At 41.6% G+C, this 20,021-nt stretch overlaps 1 protein-coding gene across 1 annotated transcript in view; it reads right to left on the reverse strand.

Annotated features, from left to right (window-relative positions):
• Nucleotides 1–19,136, reverse strand: part of LOC137332694 (interleukin-13 receptor subunit alpha-2-like) — a 30,655-nt gene extending 11,519 nt beyond the window's left edge. Inside the window, exons 1-5 of the mRNA XM_067996640.1 lie at nt 18,845–19,136; nt 12,300–12,428; nt 12,030–12,181; nt 10,348–10,501; nt 7,353–7,473 (exon numbers count right to left, since the gene is read on the reverse strand). Coding sequence (XP_067852741.1) covers nt 7,353–7,473; nt 10,348–10,501; nt 12,030–12,181; nt 12,300–12,378 — 506 coding nt within the window. The 5' untranslated portion in view covers nt 12,379–12,428; nt 18,845–19,136. The remainder of the gene's footprint in view (nt 1–7,352; nt 7,474–10,347; nt 10,502–12,029; nt 12,182–12,299; nt 12,429–18,844) is intronic.
• Between the last annotated feature and the right edge of the window lie 885 nt (nt 19,137–20,021).

A 20,021-nucleotide genomic window follows, 5' to 3' on the forward strand; every position in this document is an offset into this window, starting at 1 on the left:
CCCTGGATGACAAAAGAGATAAAGAGTAAGATGAAACAGAAAAAGTGGGCATATGACAGATATCAGGTTGATAATACAAGTGAGAACCAGGCTGAATATAGAAAGTATAGAAAAGAAGTAAAAAAGGAAATAAGAGGGGCAAAGAGAGAATATGAGAATAGACTGGTGGCTAACATAAAAGGGAATCCAAAAGTTTTCTATAGGCATATAAACAGTGAACCGGTAGTAAGAGGAGGGGAGGGATCAAAAAGGAGATCTACTCATGGAGGCAGAGGGCACGACTGAGGTACTAAATAAGTACTTTGCATCTGTCTTTACCAAGGAAGAAGATGCTGCCAAAGTCACAGTAAAAGAGGAGATAGTTGAGACACTGGATGGGCTAAAAATTGATAAAGAGGAGGTATTAGAAAGACTGGCTGTACTTAAAGTGGATAAGTCACCCAATTTGGATGGAATGCATCCTAGGATCCTAGGTTGCTGAGGGAAGGAAGGGTGCAGAGGTGCTGGCCATAATCTTCCAAACATCTGTAGATATGGGGGTGGTGCCAGAGGACTGGGGAAATTCCAAATGTTACACCCTTATTCAAAAAAGGGTGTAAGGATAAATCCAGCAACAACTGGAGTATTGTGTTCAATCCTGGGCACCGCACTTTAGGAAGGATGTGAAGGCCTTAGAGAGGGTGCAGAAAAGATTTACTAGAATGGTTCCAGGGATGGGGGACTTCAGTTTTGTGGATAGACTGGAGAAGTTGGGGTTGTTCTCCTTGGAGCAGAGAAGGTTGAGAAGAGATTTGATGGAGGTATTCAAAATCTTGAAGGGTTTAGGTAAAATAAATAAAGAGAAACTGTTCCTATTGGCGTAAGAGAACCAAAAGACACAGATTTAAGGTGATTAGCAAAAGAACCAAAGGCAACATGAGGGAAAACTTTTTTATGCAGCAAGTGATTATGATCTGGAATGTGTTGCCTGAAAGGGTGATAAGGTGATGGAAGCAGATTCAATCGTGGCTTTCAAAAAGGAATTGGATAAATACTTGAAGGGAAAAAATTTGCAGGGCTACGGGGAAAGAGCAGGGGAATGGGACTAACTGGATTGCTCTTACAAAGATCCGGCCCGGGCTCAATTGGCCAAATGGCCTCCTTCTGTGCTGTAACCATTCTATGATTCCTTAGATTTTCACAAATTGACACATGAAACATTGACTAGGCCACACGTTCTAAAACAAAAGATATTGCCACTACAGAATTTGTTAAACATAAATTGAGATTTTATTATAAAATATTTAGGCACATATATTGATCATGAGTTATACTTGACAAGGACCATTAGGGCAAAAAGCAAAACTAAGTGCAGAAACTCTACTGTTTTACAACTATTCATTGTGGCTTTTATTTTAAATAATGGGCCAGAAATTGCTTGCAAAACAACGGTGAGCTCAACAGCGCTCAACATTGTTAGTGGCGAAATTGAGGAGCAAGTCCCAGCATTTGCACATGCATAGTCAAACGCGGAAATCCGGAACTTGATCCTACTGGTTTGCCGGCGATATGACAGCTTCAAATTAAAGGAACATTGCACGCTGCAATCAGAGAAATCATTGAAAAAGTGTAAACTTGCTCATCTATCCAACTGGAAAATAACTAATATTGCCACAAAACAGGTACGCCTTAAAAATACCAGGTCTAAACTAAGCTTTAATAGTATGGTAAGTCTTAATAACTTCCAAACAATTAAAAATTAACTTTTAAAAATGTGGAGTTTCATTACTCCTTATTTTAATAGTTTTTGGTCATTAAAAAAAAATTTCAATAATTAAAAATATGTTTTAAAATTTTTGTTACTGTTCCCTTCAGTCTCTTTTATTTAATTCAATTATTTCTTACCCTCTCTTTCTTTGTTGTCTATAACTGTTTTTACAATGATTTTAATGTAGCTTTCACTTCCTGGTTTAACGCTGGAAGCCTGCAGAGACAGTGAATGCAGCGTGTCAAAAATGCTGCGATCTGATTGGTCGAGGGGACAGTGCACTCCTTTCGCTTCTCCCAGGGTCCTAGCATTGCATGAACTGACGCTGGGCTCCTCTCCGCTTCCTATTCAAGGAAGTACCCGAAGTAAAGGCCGCAGTAAGCTCGTGGGTTAGTATAAATCTATGGAGCAGTGAGCACTGTTGGTTTGCTGCTTGGAGCAATATCTGCCCCAGTATATTTATTTTCCATCCTAGCCTGTAATTTTCCTAATTTCACAGTCGTGGGGTTGGATTTAGTACTGAGTAAGACCACTATTTGTTACCCTTAAGTATTCCAACTAACTTTCTGAATTTAGAACTACAGGTATACAAAGCTACTGTAATTAATAATAATTATTAGAATGCAGCTGAGCATTACATCCTGAACTCATAAAGCATGATTAAGTATTAAGTACTTGCGGCCGCAAACGTGACTCCAGGATGGTATGTTGCCTACCTGGTGCTAGGATCAAGGATGTCACGGAGCGGCTGCAGGACATTCTGGAGGGGGAGGGTGAACAGCCAGTAGTCGTGGTCCATATTGGTACCAACGACATAGGTAAAAAAAGGGATGGGGTCCTGCAAGGTGAATTTAAGGAATTAGGAGATAAATTAAAAAGCAGGACTTCAAAGGTAGTGATCTCAGGATTACTACCGGTGCCACGTGCTAGTGAGTATAGGAACAGGAGAATAGACAGGATGAATGCGTGGCTGCAGGGATGGTGTAGGAGGGAGGGATTTAGATTCCTGGGACATTGGGACCGGTTCTGGGGAAGGTGGGACCTGTACAAGCGTGTCGGGTTACACTCGAGCAGGACTGGGACCAATGTCCTCGTGGGGGTGTTTGCTAGTGCTGTTGGGGAAGGTGGATGGGAACCTGAGCGGGGAGTCAGAAGGGAATAAAGCTGAGAGCAGCAAGAGAGGGGAAGACCCAGGGGAAATCTACAATACAAATAGTACAAATAGTTGTTCAAGAACAAGTGAAAGGGAAAAGCGTAGAGCAGCGGAAAGAAAGTGTACTTTAGGCACGACAGATAAAATAAAAACTAGAAGGCGTAAGGCGATTAACCCAGCATCAAAGCTGTGGCAGGGGGTTGGGAACCTGAGCAGGGAGACAGAGGAAAGCGTATCAGGAAGGGACAGAAGATATGGAGTAAAAGGTAAAGTGTTAAAAAAGGAAAAAGCAGGAACTGTCACAAAACATATTTGAAAGTTCTTTATCTGAATGCACGTAGAATTCGCAACAAAATGGACGAGTTAACGGCACAAATAACTACGTATGGGTATGATCTTGTGGCCATTACAGAAACATGGCTGCAGGGTGACAATGACTGGGAATTAAATATGCCAGGGTATTTAACAATCAGGAAGGACAGGCAGGAAGGAAGGGGAGGTGGAGTGGCTATGTTAATAAGGGAAGGAATCACTGTAATACAGAGAAATTATATTGAGACAAAGGATCAGGATAATGAAACAGTTTGGGTAGAGATAAGGAATAATAAGGGGAAAAAAACACTCGTGGGCGTAGTATATAGGCCTCCTAATAGTTGCAACTCTGCTGGAAGAAGTATTAATCAGGAAATAGTCGGGGCATGTAATAAGGGAACAACTATAATTATGGGGGATTTTAACTATCATATTAACTGGACAAATCAAATTGGGCAGGGTAGCCTTGAGGAACAGTTTATTGAGTGTATTAGGGATGGATTTCTTGAGCAGTATGTAACTGATCCTACAAGGGGGCAAGCAACCTTGGACCTGGTCCTGTGTAATGAGCCAGGATTAATTAATAATGTCCTAGTTAAGGATCCCCTTGGAATGACTGACCATAACATGGTTACATTCCATATCCAATTAGAGGGTGAGAAGGTTGGTTCTCAAACAAGGGTACTGAGCTTGAATAAAACAGACTATGATGGTATGAGAGCGGAATTGATTAAAGTGGACTGGGAAAATAGATTAAAGGGTAAGACGGTACATGAACAGTGGTGTTCATTTAAGGAGTTATTTTACAACTTTCAAAAAAAATATATTCCACTGAGGAAAAAAGGGTGTAAAAGAAATGACAGCCATCCGTGGCTAAGTAAAGAAATTAAGGATAGTATCCGACTAAAAACAAGGACATATAAGGTAGCCAAACTTAGTGGGAGGATAGAAGATTGGGAAGTCTTCAAAAGACAGCAAAAAGTAACTAAAGGATTGATTAAGAAAGGGAAGATAGATTATGAAAATAAATTAGCAAAAAATATAAAAACAGATAGCAAGGGTTTCTACAGTTATATAAAAAGAAAATTGGTGGCTAAGGCAAACGTAGGTCCCTTAGAGGATGAGACCGGGAAATTAATGGTGGGAAACATGGAGATGGTAAAAATGCTGAACAAATATTTTGTTTCAGTCTTTACGGTAGAGGACACTAAGAATATCCCAACACTGGACAAACAGGGGGCTCTCGGGGGGGAGGAGCTAAATACGATTAAAATCACTAATGAATTGGTACTCAGTAAATTAATGGGACTCAAGGCGGATAAATCCCCTGGACCTGATGGCTTAAATCCTAGGGTCTTGAGGGAAGTGGCAGTAGGGATTGTGGATGCTTTGGTAATAATTTTCCAAAATTCTCTGGACTCGGCAAAGGTCCCGGCAGATTGGAAAACTGCTAATGTAACACCCTTATTTAAAAAGGGTAGTAGGCAGAAGGCTGGAAATTATAGACCAGTTAGCCTAACATCTGTGGTGGGTAAAATTTTGGAGTCTATTATTAAGGAGACAGTAGCGGAACATTTGGATAAACAAAATTTAATAGGACAAAATCAGCATGGCTTTACAAAGAGGAAGTCATGTCTGACAAATTTGCTTGAGTTCTTTGAGGACATAACGTACAGGGTGGATAAAGGGGAACCAGTGGACGTAGTGTATTTAGACTTCCAGAAGGCATTCAACAAGGTGCCACATAAAAGATTATTGCTCAAGATAAAGAATCACTGGATTGGGGGTAATATTCTGGCATGGGTGGAGGATTGGTTATCTAACAGGAAGCAGAGAGTTGGGATAAATGGTTCATTCTCGGTCTGGCAACCAGTAGCCAGTGGTGTTCCGCAGGGGTCGGTGCTGGGTCCCCAACTCTTTACAATCTATATTAACGATTTGGAGGAGGGGACCGAGTGTAACATATCAAAGTTTGCAGATGATACAAAGATGGGAGGGAAAGTAGAGAGTGAGGATGACATAAAAAACCTACAGGGGGATATAGACAGGCTGGGTGAGTGGGCGGAGATTTGGCAGATGCAATACAATATTGGAAAATGTGAGGTTATGCACTTTGGCAGGAAAAATCAGAGAGCAAGTTATTATCTTAATGGCGAGAAACTGGAAAGTACTGCAGTACAAAGGGATCTGGGGGTCCTAGTGCAAGAAAATCAAAAAGTTAGTATGCAGGTGCAGCAGGTGATCAAGAAGGCCAACGGAATGTTGGCTTTTATTGCTAGGGGGATAGAATATAAAAACAGGGAGGTATTGCTGCAGTTATATAAGGTATTGGTGAGACCGCACCTGGAATACTGCATACAGTTTTGGTCTCCATACTTAAGAAAAGACATACTTGCTCTCGAGGCAGTACAAAGAAGGTTCACTCGGTTAATCCCGGGGATGAGGGGGTGGACATATGAGGAGAGGTTGAGTAGATTGGGACTCTACTCATTGGAGTTCAGAAGAATGAGAGGCGATCTTATTGAAACATATAGATTGTGAAGGGGCTTGATCGGGTGGATGTGGTAAGGATGTTCCCAAGGATGGGTGAAACTAGAACTAGGGGGCATAATCTTAGAATAAGGGGCTGCTCTTTCAAAACTGAGATGAGGAGAAACTTCTTCACTCAGAGGGTAGTAGGTCTGTGGAATTTGCTGCCCCAGGAAGCTGTGGAAGCTACATCATTAAATAAATTTAAAACAGAAATAGACAGTTTCCTAGAAGTAAAGGGAATTAGGGGTTACGGGGAGCGGGCAGGAAATTGGACATGAATTTAGATTTGAGGTTAGGATCAGATCAGCCATGATCGTATTGAATGGCGGAGCAGGCTCGAGGGGCCGATTGGCCTACTCCTGCTCCTATTTCTTATGTTCTTATGTTCTTACAGGAATTCCTAAATTAAAAATTAAGGGTTGGATTTTCCCCCCAAGCAGCATCTATATATTTTTTTTAAAGCAAATTAGATAGTTGTTTGAAAAAGTGTAATATTAAAAGGTTATGGGGAGCAAGCAGGAGAGTGGCATTAGACTAGGTGACTCATGTGAAGACATGAAGGCTAAATGGCCTGTTTCTGTACTGTAATATTAGATGATTATCTAAGAATGTCCTTTAAAGTGGCTGGGGTTGAGGTTCTGCTCATTTACCTCAGTAATATCAGCATTATCCGGGCGGAATTGGCCAAACCAGTGCAAAGATCGAGGAATTTTAAACGTAAGTTACACCCAAAACCTTTCACATTCGTGTTTTCCACTGGTCTAAGATTCAATTCACCTAAATCAGGCCCCTGCCCACAAAACTAGCCACACCCACAGGTCAAAATTGCAAGATTCCACCGATTCAGGAAGGCTCTTCAAACTGGCCTCATTTTCTTATGCACACAGGCACTAGGAGGCATGTTTTAAAAGTTTTTTCATATCAAAGAATATTTAATTTACTAAGAAACTGACTAGTGTACACCGATTGAGACTATTAAATAGTTCAGTATAGTTTGTTTAAGTCATTTTCAGTGATTATAAATCAGGTTACTCACAGGTGGAGCACTAGACATTCTTATTAAAAATGCTTTCTTTAGGTAATAAACTTATTTTCAACTGTATTCATAAAACTGCACCAGGTTACCACTTTTAAATACATCAAGGAATACTTTTTAATGGAAAGAAAAAAAAAGAAACAATTACATTCTATTATGCTGCCCAATTGCGCTTTTTTTTACATCTGTGATTATACAAATGAATTTTATCGGAAACTTGAACTGTAACCTAACCAACGCAATTTGGAGCACATTTTGGCTGCAAGTTCCCGATTGCTCCCAAAGCGGAAACTCTACCTCGCTATTTTAAAATTATTTTCTTATATTTCCCCACATCGACACTTTAACCAGGAAGAAGTTGCCTAAGGCAGACTTCCTTTTTCATTGTAAATGTCCATTCATTGTTTAATATAAGGTCAGCAACATGGATTATATTTCAGGTTGTGTACTAATAAAGGAAGTAATTCTGCGTTCCTTTTCGATGCCTGCAACATCTTGTGCGATATACATCAATATACTTCCCTTTACATGAACCTACTATTTTGTTGAGCTGTCAGCATTGTCGTACATACCAATAATAGAGTGCGTAATTGACATCATGTGGAGCGCTAGTTCCCTTCTGCCATATACAGTCCATATATTCCAGGTTGTAAACTATGCATTGTAAGTCCCTACCTTTGGAGTCTGCATGCCCTGTATAAGGAAAGAGAAAACATTGTTCATTGTATCTGGTATGCAAAGGAATGCATTGAGAGGGGAATCAAAAATAGCTCATTATTCTCTTCCCCCCCTATGAAACAACCCAAAGTGGCTGGTCACACTCTATTCACAGTAATGAAGGTGTCTGGTAAATAATGCGGTTTCATTAACTTTACACAGGTATGTTATGGAAGCAGCAAGCAGAAATGAAAGAACGAACAAACTTGCATTTATATGGAGCCTTTCACAACCTCAGGACACCCAAAGCGCTTTACAGTCAATGAAGTATTTTTGAAATGTAGTGACTGTTGTAATGTAGGAAACGTGGCAGCCAATTTGCGCACAGCAAGGTTCCACAAACAGCAATAAGGGATAAATATTGGCCACAACACCAGGAGAACTCTCCTGCTCTTTTTCAAATAGTGCCATGGGACCTTTTACATCCACCTGAGAGGGCAGTCGTCTCCGTTAATGACAGTCCATCACTCTCTCAGTATTGCACTGAAGTGACAGCCTGGATTATGTGCTCAACTTTCTGGAGGAGGATTTCAACCCATGACCTTCTGACTCAGAGGCAAGCATGTTACCACTGAGCCAAGGGCGACACATTAATTAATCACTCACTCTAAGGCAGTCTACGAGGGCAGGCAATTAAGAAAACAGGAAGTTAATGAGCATTGCTTTTGATGGACCTTAGACAAGCAAAGAAGAGAACTAAAGGGGCTTGGATAGATAAAATATGTCGGAACCTTTTTTTCAATGACCCACCACAGCCTTAAACACCTATTCCCTGATCACGCCACCCTCGTCTCAATGATCAAGTGCGAGGAGCTCAAGATTTCGTTGACACCAAGATCGAGGTCATCTATGCACCAGCCTCTGCTGTATTTTCCCCTTCCTCTCCGTTCAGGTTCCAGTTCTACCCAAGTCTCCTACCAACCCCAGCCCCGTGCTGTGTTTCTGAAGTTTGTCCCACTTCCCCGCTTCCACCCTCTCCAAATTCATCTCATCGACAAGACCCAAGATGCCACGATCCCTTCACCACTCAACTCCGCTTCCTGATATTGTTAAAGGTTCCTTCTCCTCAATCACCAATTCTCTTCCCTTCAAAACTATTGTTACCATCCCCTTTTTCAAAAATCCCACCCCAACCCTTCCGTCCTCACCAACTGCCAGCACCTCTCCAATCTCCCCTTTCTCTCTAAAGTCCTCAAATGCATCATCATCTCCCAGTCCCATGCCCACCTTCCCCGAAACTCCATCTTTAACTCTTCCAGTCTGGCTTCCATCCTTCTCACAATACTGAACTGGCCCTAATCAAAGTCACGAATGACATTCTTGTGATTGTGATCATGATACATTATCCCACCTTGTCCTCTCTACAGCATTAGACATGGATAGCCAACTCACTGTTCTCCAACACCTTTGTCTCTCAGCTCCATGGAACTACCCTCACGTGGTTCCAGTCCTACCTATCCAAAAATATAACCATCACATCTCCTGCAGCAGCTTCTCTTCCCTTCCTTGCATCAAACCTCCAAAGTCTCATAAGGATCCTTCCTCTTCCTTAATTACATGCTGTCCCTCAGTGACATCATCTACAGACACAGGATTAGCTTTCACATGTGCACTGATGACACACAGCTCTACCACTCCACCACATCTCTCAACCCCCAAATATCTCTGTGCTGACAGACTGTTTGTCTGATATCCAGTGTTGGATGAATCATAACTTCCTCCAGCAATACATTGGAAATACCAAAGCTGTCTCTTCGCCATGACCACAAACTCTGCTCCCTTGTTACTGATTCCACCCCTCTCCCTGGCCACTGTCTCAGGTTGAATTGGACAGTTTGCAACTTTGTTTGACCCTGCATTTCATACCCCATATCCTTTCGATCATAAAAACAGCTTACTTCCGCCTCCACAACATTGCCAGTCACCACCCCTACTTGAGCTGCTTCACCAGTGAAATCCTTATAATGCATGCTTTCTTCACCTTCTTTATTTCAATGTATTCCTCTCTGGCATGCCATCCTTGTCTGAAACTCTACGTTACGTATCCCATAACACACCAAGTCCCGTTTGCCCATCACCCTTATCCTTGTTATCTACATTGACACCCTGCCCTGCATTAAATTTAAAATCCTTGTCTTCAAGTCGCTTCACCTTACCCTGCCTCTGCAACCTCTTCCAGCAATATATTCCCCCACCCCCACACAAATGTGACTTTCCTCTGGCTCCAGCTTTTTGTGCAACCCCTCCCTTCGCCTCTCCATTGCTATGCAGAGCTTTCAGCTGCCTGATTCCTAATCTCTGGAATTCCCTCCCCAACCTCTATGACTTTCCATCTTTGAAAACCTTCTCAAAACCCATCTCCCTGAGCAAGCTTTTGGTCACGGCCTAATTTCTACCACCTTGGCTGGGCCATCAGTTTTCCTTGGGCTTATCTGTGAAGTGCCTTGGGACATTTTCTATGTTAAGGTGCTATATAAATGCAAGTTGTATGTAACAAAAGCTAGATTTTTGGCTTTGAAACACTGAACCATGAGATGAGAGCACTGATAACTGCGACAGGTGTCACAGGCAAGGCCAACATTTATTGCCCATCCCCAGTTGCCCTGGAGAAGGCGGTGGTGAGCCACCTACTTGAACTGCTGCAGTCCGTGTGGTGAAGGTACTTGTTTATTTCACTTGTTTTTTATTAAGGAAATTGGAGAAAAGTGAATATATATCCAGTATTTCATGTTATTTATCTATAAATATAATGTAAATATTTTATAACTAATAAATATCATTAGCATTCATCATTTCACAAAGCAACAGGAGAAAATTGAAGCATGATTTCCTGTGGATATAGGTGTTTACCTTCCATGGATGGCCAGTATATCGTTTCAATCCAGTTACTGTGTAGTTCAGTCCCATTTATACATTGTTCTTTTACTAACGTCTGGATTTTCACATTTATTCCCTTGTTGAGGTTAAATCCATCAGTGTACTTCAGTTGCCTGGTGATTACACGCTGTCAAAAGAAACAAATCCATCACTGTTTAAAAGATAAAACTATCCCCTTTTCAACCCTTCTAAAGAGTGGTAGAATGGATATTGGAATTTACAGTCCCCATAAAATGAGTTCTTTGTTTAAACCAGAATGTCTGTAAGATTATTCCTTAGGGGGAGGAAGGATCTAAAACAAATAGAGACATTTTGCATTTTTCAAGAAGAACATCAGGAACGAAAATTTTCTTTTCCAATTTGGTCACCCAATATCAGTACCAAACACCCCTAGGTGAGGTATGACACAGATCTACTTTGCTCTAACTATGTTTCTTAGCCCCAACCTCAGAAGAGAACCAATGTGAATCTCTAAACTTCACACATTAGCTATCCCTTGAGAGGTGTTGCCAATTAGTGCCAGTTTTGTACTGTGGACTTATGCCCACTAGGATATGGGTTGAGAGTACTCACATTCATTTCACATAGGACATTACAGCAGACAGAAAGAGAAGATTTTCACCTCGTCATCCTTGACTATTCACCCAGAGGGGAAAGTACTGTGTGTTAACTCACTGCGCCATCTTGTCCCAAAATGCAGTTTTTAGAAAAGGATAGGTAAATCAGTGATCTGTGCCACTCTTCCATATTTCCTAGTGGACTGCTACAAAGTGGCGTGCAAAAAGAACTGTGAACTACAAGGCTCTTGATTAGGGGAAAACTATAAGGAGCCAATACAGAAGCAGGAAACTTTTCTTATGGTGGGTAATGCAGAAGTGAAAACAAAATCGTACTTCAAATGTATTTCAAACTATCTTGGCCTTGTTCTGTTTTTTTGTTCACAATCTAAGCCCTTTTTCAGATGTATTTCCTACCACATCAAGTTGGCTTGATTTTTCAACCCCAAGTATCTTTGCCAAACAAATGTTACATGCAAGGCAGTCTGACATTGCTGAGGGGCAGTCTGTTAATTTAAGGATGTCACCAATGGTCCAATGAGATAAAAAGACAGGGACACTTAGCTTGCTATCCAAGTTATTATGTTGGACTGAATGAACAGACTGACATTCAAATCCCTCATCTGATTGATATTTGTGCGCAGGCTTTCCCAGGCATAAATTTCATTAGCCTCAGCTGGTCTTGGGAGAAGAAAGGAGGGAAAGAAAATTGACTTGAGGGAATTCCAGCCTGCACTGTTCAAGGATGGTTCCTAATGGGTCAATCAAGGAGTGGTACTGATGTCCTCCATGGAGATATACCATCCTTAATAATGGTATTAATTACACCTCTTGGTGGGTTGGGCAATCCTGTTCTCCTAGCTGAACTGGGTAGCACAGATATGAGAAAAATAACTCAGAGGATTTCTCTTAAACAGTCATCACACAGAGGGAAGTTCTGACTGGTTAACCCCATTTCTTTTTAAACTAATCCTGATTTAGATCACTTTGGGTTTTCTACAGTGATCCAGGTTTACCTTCTTGTACATGAAAAAGGTAACTATTCCAAAATTATATGTTTGAAAAAGTCACGCTTCATATTCAATGAGTTTCATTTACCTTACAGTTTGTCGAATCTACATTGCAATAGCGCAACATGTATCGGACCACACACAACTTCTTGTTGGTCAAACTGAGTGGAGCTTTCCAACGTATGTGAAGCTGACCCAGATGGCCAGGGTCGGTGACCTGCAGGTTAGTAGGTGGATCAACTAAAACAAGATAACATCTTTTAAAAGAGCAGGAATTCTGAATCAAAATATTTTGAAAAGTTATGTAATCGAAGAACATGTTTTAGTAATTGTACAGCAGCCCATCCTTTGGTTGTACCTGATGTCAGCATCTCTGATGTAACACTTGGCCATAAAATTATGGCAATAAAAAATACACCAATGGCGTTCAAATCCATGGTTCTAAACCGGTTGATCAACGCTGTGCCCACAAGAATAGCTCAGTTACCTAGAATAAGAAAAATACACATAAATCCATACATGATACTGCCAGTTAACTATCCAGTATACCACAGTCAGGTACAGCTAGACTGAACTATCCATTCCCAATTTACACAATAGTTACACACTAATATGTTGCTAGTCTTTGTTTTTAGATTGGAACATTAAAATAATATTTAAAAAATAGCATTTAGGATTTTTTATACAATTGTGCAATGTGAAATGAGCATTATACAATCTGATTTTGCTCACATTGAAGTGAAGCATCATTAAGGTCTTTATTGCACAATTCAAAGTTACTTCACCCTGATATTTTCAACTTTTCCTCTCCATTTTATACAATGCCAGTTTGGATTTTGTCGATGTTCAGACTTGGGTTATGAATCCATAATATCCAAATTATTGTTCAAAAACACAAAAAAAATCAAAACTTAAATCTTTAAGCAGAATATTGCAAAATCAATACATTTTCCTGACCCTTATTTCCAAGCTTTATGTTTGGAATTGCTGTTTTATGGAATACAATGTTTTGAGTTGACAGACAGCGTGAACATATTGAGAGATGCATAGCAAGTCTGTATTTCTAATTGTGGTCGAAAGCACCAAAATAGCACAAACATTAATGTGTGAGAAACGGGAATACCAGAGTGAGTGAGTGAGTCAATATTTTCATTTCTCAATAATTCATTTTGTTATTCCTGGTAGTTTCTTGAAATTTCACGCTTGTGCATTTGAAAGTATGTGAGTGGGGTATGGGAGTAAGGCCTTGGGTGGTGGCAGTGCTGAAAGGCTGGCATTAACAACAACAACTTGCATAGTAAAACGTCCTAAAATGCTTCACAGAGGCGTTAACAGACACAATGTGACACCGAGCCACATAAGGAGATATTAGGGCATGTGACCAAAAGTTTAGTCAAAGAGGTAGGTTTTAAGAAGCATCTTAAAGGAGAGAGAGGTGGAGAGGCGGAGAGGTTTAGGGAGCAAGAGAATTTTGGGATCTTGGAGTAGCAAGGATAGTATTGGGATCTGGAAGCATTGGGGAAGGGGAGTTGATCTTTATATGGATGCACTGGGGATGGAGATCATTGGGTCTGGGAGCTCTGGGGAGGGGGTTGTGGTGTTTAGGAGCCCTGGTAGGTTGGTACTGGTAAGAGTGGAAGAGGGAATCTCTAAGTGTGGGAGGACTGGTCAAGGGGTCCCAATGTCTGAGAACACTGGGAGAGGTTGCCAGGATGGAAAGGTCTAGCAGCATTCATCGGGTCCTGATGAAGTTGCTGGGTATTTCCAATGTTTTTGGTTTAATTTAGTTTTAATCTGCAACTATCCTACAATCCTACTTAAACTGTAGATAAACTTCAAGACCATTTATTTTTAGGGTCTTTGCAGATTTATTGCCCTTAAAAAATAAAGGCTTTCAAAAAAAGCAAAGATCCAACCTCACTGATGCATAAGTCTCTCTGTACCACCATGGAGCACAATCACCTCTATACCCACTCAGAGATCCAAATCAACTTGTCACTACCATTCAGGAAAATAGGGTGCAGAACTGTGCTTGTAGACAAGGGTTCGGACTCATCAGTAGATGCTGGTGGAAAACAGATGCACACTCACTGCTAGATTAATAGTCAACTAAACCAGGCAAAAAGTAACTTTATGGCAGCAGTTACAATGATGGAATTGCAAAGCCTGGATGTACATAATAGTAGCATGCATGTACACACACACGTTTTGCCTTCTGCCTATATGTACCTTTTTTTAAAAAAAAGCATGTTATGCCTTACTTTCCCTATTTTTGAAATGCCTTTGTACTTCTGAGCTCATTTTTAAAAAAAATATATAGCTGATTCAGCAACCCATTAACTCTTTTGGTTCTATCTCAGCAGGTGAGATTCCAGACCAAATCGTGGTCCTATTATGCTTAGGAAATTCGGTCAGGCTAGAGATGCTGGAGCTACAGTCTTTCTGGACTACAATACTGTCCTTGGTACAACTGCTACTTCAAAAGAAATTAATTTTTAAAACATGTTTCTATTATGGGAACAATCATGTCAAGGGTTCAGATTATCTGGTGACCCATGAAAACAAAGGTCAATCAATTCACAACAGTCAGCTAAGCTTCCACGTTTGAATTACTGTCACCGAATCAATTATACAGTACTATAAACCACTCGGTGGTTTTATTCCATTCTGAGTCCTTTTGTATGACAAGTTTCACTATGGATGCCAGTTGCCATTGCACTGTACACAGCGGCTGATATACACAGTACATGATTGACAATTGGCATAATCACTGTAAATACATTAAACTTGATGACCTCAGGATGTCCCAAAGCACTTTACAGCCATTGAAATACCCTTGAAATGTAGTCACTGTTGTAATGTAGGTAACAAGGCAGCCAATTTGTGCATAGCAAGGCCCCACAAATAGCAATTTAATAATGACCAGATCAACTACTGTTTAGTGATGTTGGTGGAGGGATGTTGACCAGAACACCAGGGAGAAGTTCCCTGCTCTTCTCCGAAATAGTGCCATGGGAGCTTTTACGTGCACCTGAGAGGGCAGACGGGGCCTCAGTTTAACATTTCATCCAAAAGATGGCACCTCTGATACTGCAGCATTCCCGCAGTACTGCACTGGAATGTCAGCCTAGATTTTGTGGCCAAGACTCTGGAGTGGGACTTGAACCATAGCCTTCTGACTCAGAGGCAAGAGTGTTACCAACTGAGCCACGGCTAACACTTAATTGCTAAAAAAGAGCAGAGTCAGAGTGCATTGTAGATTTTTCATTGCTAATTTGCTGCCTATGATGCCAATTAAAGCAGGCCCTTGAAAACAATGGGCAACTGAAGCCCAAGCAAATTGGGCCAAATTTAGATATTTGGCAAATTCATCTGAAATGGTTCATTTTTCTTCAGTTTTGAATCTAATTCAGTAGATATTCTTATTGCTATCATAGTAAATCTTATTTATTTTCAACTCACAGTGCTGGCCTGGGCATCTGGAGGCCATAGGACATCAGATCAGAAAAGGTCCATGTTGTCACCATTCCCTTCCCCCCACCCTCCCCCCTTCTCCTCCTCATACAACTTTCCAAACATGATTAGCTGGGGAGAAATGGGAGTCAGCACTCATGGGAAAAGGAATATTCAACTAAAAACATCCTGGCAAAATGAAAACCTTCCGGAAAAAAACACATAATTTCTGCCAAAAAGAAACATGACCGAATGTGGCGCACATTCCCAGGAGAGGCCCATCAGGGTAGGTTCTCTCTGCTAACTATACATTCCACATGAAATCATTTTGGACAGTCTCAATCTAGTTCTCTATGGACATGGGTCCGCAACGTTCATCACTCAGTGAGGGCATAACTATTGCATAAATCCATAATATGCAGTACAGGTCACTTTTCTGAGGTTGAAGTTAAAACACTCACTGTGTTTTAACTTCAACCTCAGAAAAGTGACCTGTACTGCATATTATGCATCTTCACTGCCTGGGTTGTAATCTGACAGAGCAGATCGCCTGCCTGTTGTACAACCCGCTGAATTTTCAACCCAGGTGTGTTTTGTACAAAAGCTGTTTTTGCTCTGCATTTGGCCACGCTGCACCTCACGAGAGAACTTGACACCAATATGGAGTGCGAGTACCAAAAATGGAAAGAATATTCCAGTCGGCAGCTCTTTGACAAGAACGGACATATACAATTCAAAAGAAAGTATAAATAATATAAAGAATAAATGATGCTTTCACAGATGTAGCCCAACTGGCACAGATACACCCTCTGGCACAGATACTTAGACAGGATTAGTAAGGTCTTGTTTCACTTTCTAAACTGAATGAAATGTTATCTGACAAGTCTGAATGCTTGCATCAACCAAAAACTTACCTTAAAGCCAAAAGCAGGTCAACGGCCCCAGAAGCCAATCCCTTTCTATACAGTGACACACAATGGTCCTTCCACTCTATATATCGGGGCAGAAATTGCTCCTGCCACAACGGAGGAGCTCAATAGCGCACTCCACTGTTAGTGGCAAATTGAAGGAGCAAGTTCCCACCTTTGCACATGCGCAGTGAAACTTAGAAATCCGGAACTTGCTCCTAGTGGTTCGCCGGCAATACTACAGCTTCGAATTCAAGGGCCATCGCACGCTGCAATCAGAGAAATCATTGAAAAAGCGCCAACTTGCTTATCTGCCCAGCTGGAAAGTAACTAATTACGCTACCAAACAGGTACGCTTAAAAATACCAGGTCTAAATTAAGTTTTAACAGCGCAGCAAGTCTTGTTACATTACATAGAATGGTTACAGCACAGGGGGAGGCCATTCGGCCCATCGAGCCTGTGCCGGCTCTTTGTAAGGGCAATCCAGTTAGTCCCATTCCCCCGCTCTTTTCCCGTAGCCCTGCAAATTTTTTCCCTTCATGTTGGTTGAGGGATAAATATTGACGAGCACACCGGGGAGAACTGCCCTGCTCTTCCTCAAAATAGTGCCCATGGGATCTTTTACATCCAACCGAAAGGGCCTCGGTTTAACGTCTCGTCTGAAAGACGGCACCTCCGACAGTGCAGCACTCCCTCAGCACTGGCGCCGGGAGTGCCAGCCTGGATTTTGTGCTCAAGTCTCTCGATTGGGGCTCGAACCCACGACCCTCTGACTCAGAGGTGAGAGTGCTGCCCACTGAGCCCAGGCTGACGAAGTGACAGCTAAGACTGCAATTTGAACTCAGAGGGGGGCCTCCAGATGGGGAGATGCTGTGCTTTTTCTGCTAGAACTGCCTGATGGGCTAATTGTGGATGATACACCAGTTATTGAGCTGTGTCCTCCCATGTATATTATCTCATTCATTCCTCTTTCATATTTAAATCCCTGCCAAGAATCTCTCTGGATTCACCTTGAAGTGTCTGTGGATTGATACCCAGGTCTGGTCAGGAGAAAGCAGATGCCAGGTTTTATGGTGACCTCACCATGAAGGTTGAAAGTTACGAGATAAAATAAATGAATGTCCCTTTTCAGCTCAGACTTTGTAACTCTTAACAGTGGACTGACGATCTCCTGCTCTGGGGTCTGACATTGCAATCCCATCCTTAACTGATATTCAGTGTCGAATGTTCCTGATTGACGACAACAACAACTTGCATTTATATAGCGCCTTGAACGTCGTAAAACGTCCCAGGGTGCTTCATAGGAGCAATTTTCAAACAAAATTTGACACCGAGCCACATAAGGAGATATTAGGACAGGTGACCAAAAGCGGCAGGTTTTAAGGAGCGTCTTAAAGGAGGAGAGAGAGGTAGAGAGGCGGAGAGGTTTAGCGAGGGAATTCCAGAGCTTCCTACATTACATTGTTGTAATGTAGGAAATGCGGCAGCCAATTTGCGCACAGCAAGGTCCCACAAACTGCAATGTAATAATGACCAGACCTATTTTAGTTATGTTGGTTGAGGGATAAATGACAAATTTTGTGGGCGTGTCTTCTCCTCTCACAGACTTTTCAAGCCTTGGCAACTTAAGGGGCTCAGTGGCTGGGATAATAGCCCACAATTTTTCTTAAAGTTCAAATTCAAACAATTCGAAACCACAGAGCCTATAGTAATTAATTTCGTTAATTTAATTGGCAGGAACGGCGCTGACCGTTGCCTCCCTGCTCCTAACGATTTCTGGCCCATCGTTTTTTTTAAAAAGAGCACACAGCAATGGTTATATTCGAATGATTGAATTATACGCCACAGCATTACACTGCATCAAATATACACCTAACGTTAAACACCAGCGCTGAAAATATTTGACTGGAAAGTGATAAAGGATTTTTATTGGACTTCAGAAATTGTTAGGGATACTTTAGGCTGATAAACTACCGCACTGGTGAATTCAACGTTTGCCCATTATTATATTAACGATATCGTACGATTTATTGTATCTAGCTATAGCGTACAGTTATAATGCATGTATCTGTTGACTTCCTGGCGTAGTTTCCAGTTACCATGCACTTAAATTTATTGCCGATCTCGTTCAGATACAAGTGAAGACAATATTACGATGACAAAAGTGCTGGTGCGAAGTGTGTGCTAGGGAAGTGAAGCCCTAGAATATACATATACATATACACTGTGAAGGGGGGAAACGTACTGAGCATTGGTTAGTATCAAATTAGGGACCTAAGTTCCATTTATATCTCATAAGGGGCGGATAAACAAAAACGTAATCAATATTCAAAAGGTACCACTTTACCGCTTTGAATTTTCATTACAACCCAACTTGAATTTTAGAAAAATAACCAAAATAATTACAATTCAGACAACTGATGCACCAATTCTGCTTCACCGAATATATGGTTCAGAAAATAAAGCCACGTACAAATGAATTAACACCCCAAAACGTTAAAATTCACAACGTGCCTAATATGTATTCTGAGCGTCCCTCACCTTTTCTGTTCTTGGTTCAGCGATGCTGGTCCCTCTACCGAGCTGTCGGTCAGTCGATCTGACTGAGCACATACAGGATGTGACAGATCTGTGGGGCTACCCGCTCCTTCTCTGTACTCCTTCTATTTGAACTGTAACCAGTATCGACCTCTCTTGTCAAGCCAAAAGCAATGTTCCTCTTGTTATCTACGTAACTGATTACGAAATGTGCTGATCCGTTTGTAAAGTTTACCTCTATCAACTTCCGTGGCTCAACTGTACACCGTGTATCTTTTTCTCTCCCTCTCCCCCTTCCATCTCTGAAGGCAGTGATTCATTAGAGGCAGCAGCTTCCGCTGCCTTGCCCATCTTTATGTAAGTGAGCAGCTGCAGGCTATTCGATAATGCAGGTACAGCACCAACGCTGGGAAACCCCGATTACATTCTATCAATATACACCGAACTGAATGCCAGCACCGCAAATATTTGACTGGAAAGTATTAAAGGATCACTGAATCAGAACCAGGGTAGGCACACCCCTGGTGATTTTATCCTTCTCTCTTTCACACGTCTTCTGTTCCCCCGCCCAGGATATTGATTGCATTGTAGTGTCCCCTCGCTGCCTTGGTTAAGATCTTTGTAAACAATTTTACAACACCAAGTTATAGTCCAACAATTTTATTTTAAATTCCACAAGCTTTCAGAGGCTTCCTCCTTCCTCAGGTGAACGGTGTGGAAATGACATTTTCGAATCCTTCGCATTTTAAGATCACAGAACAAAGCCTGGTGATTACTGCCCGTTGCCAAGGCAATCACAGTGAGCAGACAGAAAGGTGTCACCTAAAAGGCCACCGAATATACAAACCCCCCAAAAAAAAAAGAGAGAGAGAGAAGGAAGACAGTCAATGGCCCGTTATAGTAAAAACAGATAACATTTGTTTGCTGGTGGGGTTACGTGCAGCGTGACATGAACCCAAGATCCCGGTTGAGGCCGTCCTCATGGGTGCGGAACTTGGCTATCAATTTCTGCTCGACGATTTTGCGTTGTCGTGTGTCTCGAAAGCCGCCTTGGAGTATGCTTACCCGAAGGTCGGTGGCTGAATGTCCATGACTGCTGAAGTGTTCCCCGACAGGGAGAGAACCCTCCTGTTTGGCGATTGTTGCGCGGTGTCCGTTCATCCGTTGTCACAGCGTCTGC

The sequence above is a fragment of the Heptranchias perlo genome, chromosome 15, assembly GCF_035084215.1.
Source record: "Heptranchias perlo isolate sHepPer1 chromosome 15, sHepPer1.hap1, whole genome shotgun sequence".
Lineage (NCBI taxonomy): Eukaryota > Metazoa > Chordata > Chondrichthyes > Hexanchiformes > Hexanchidae > Heptranchias > Heptranchias perlo.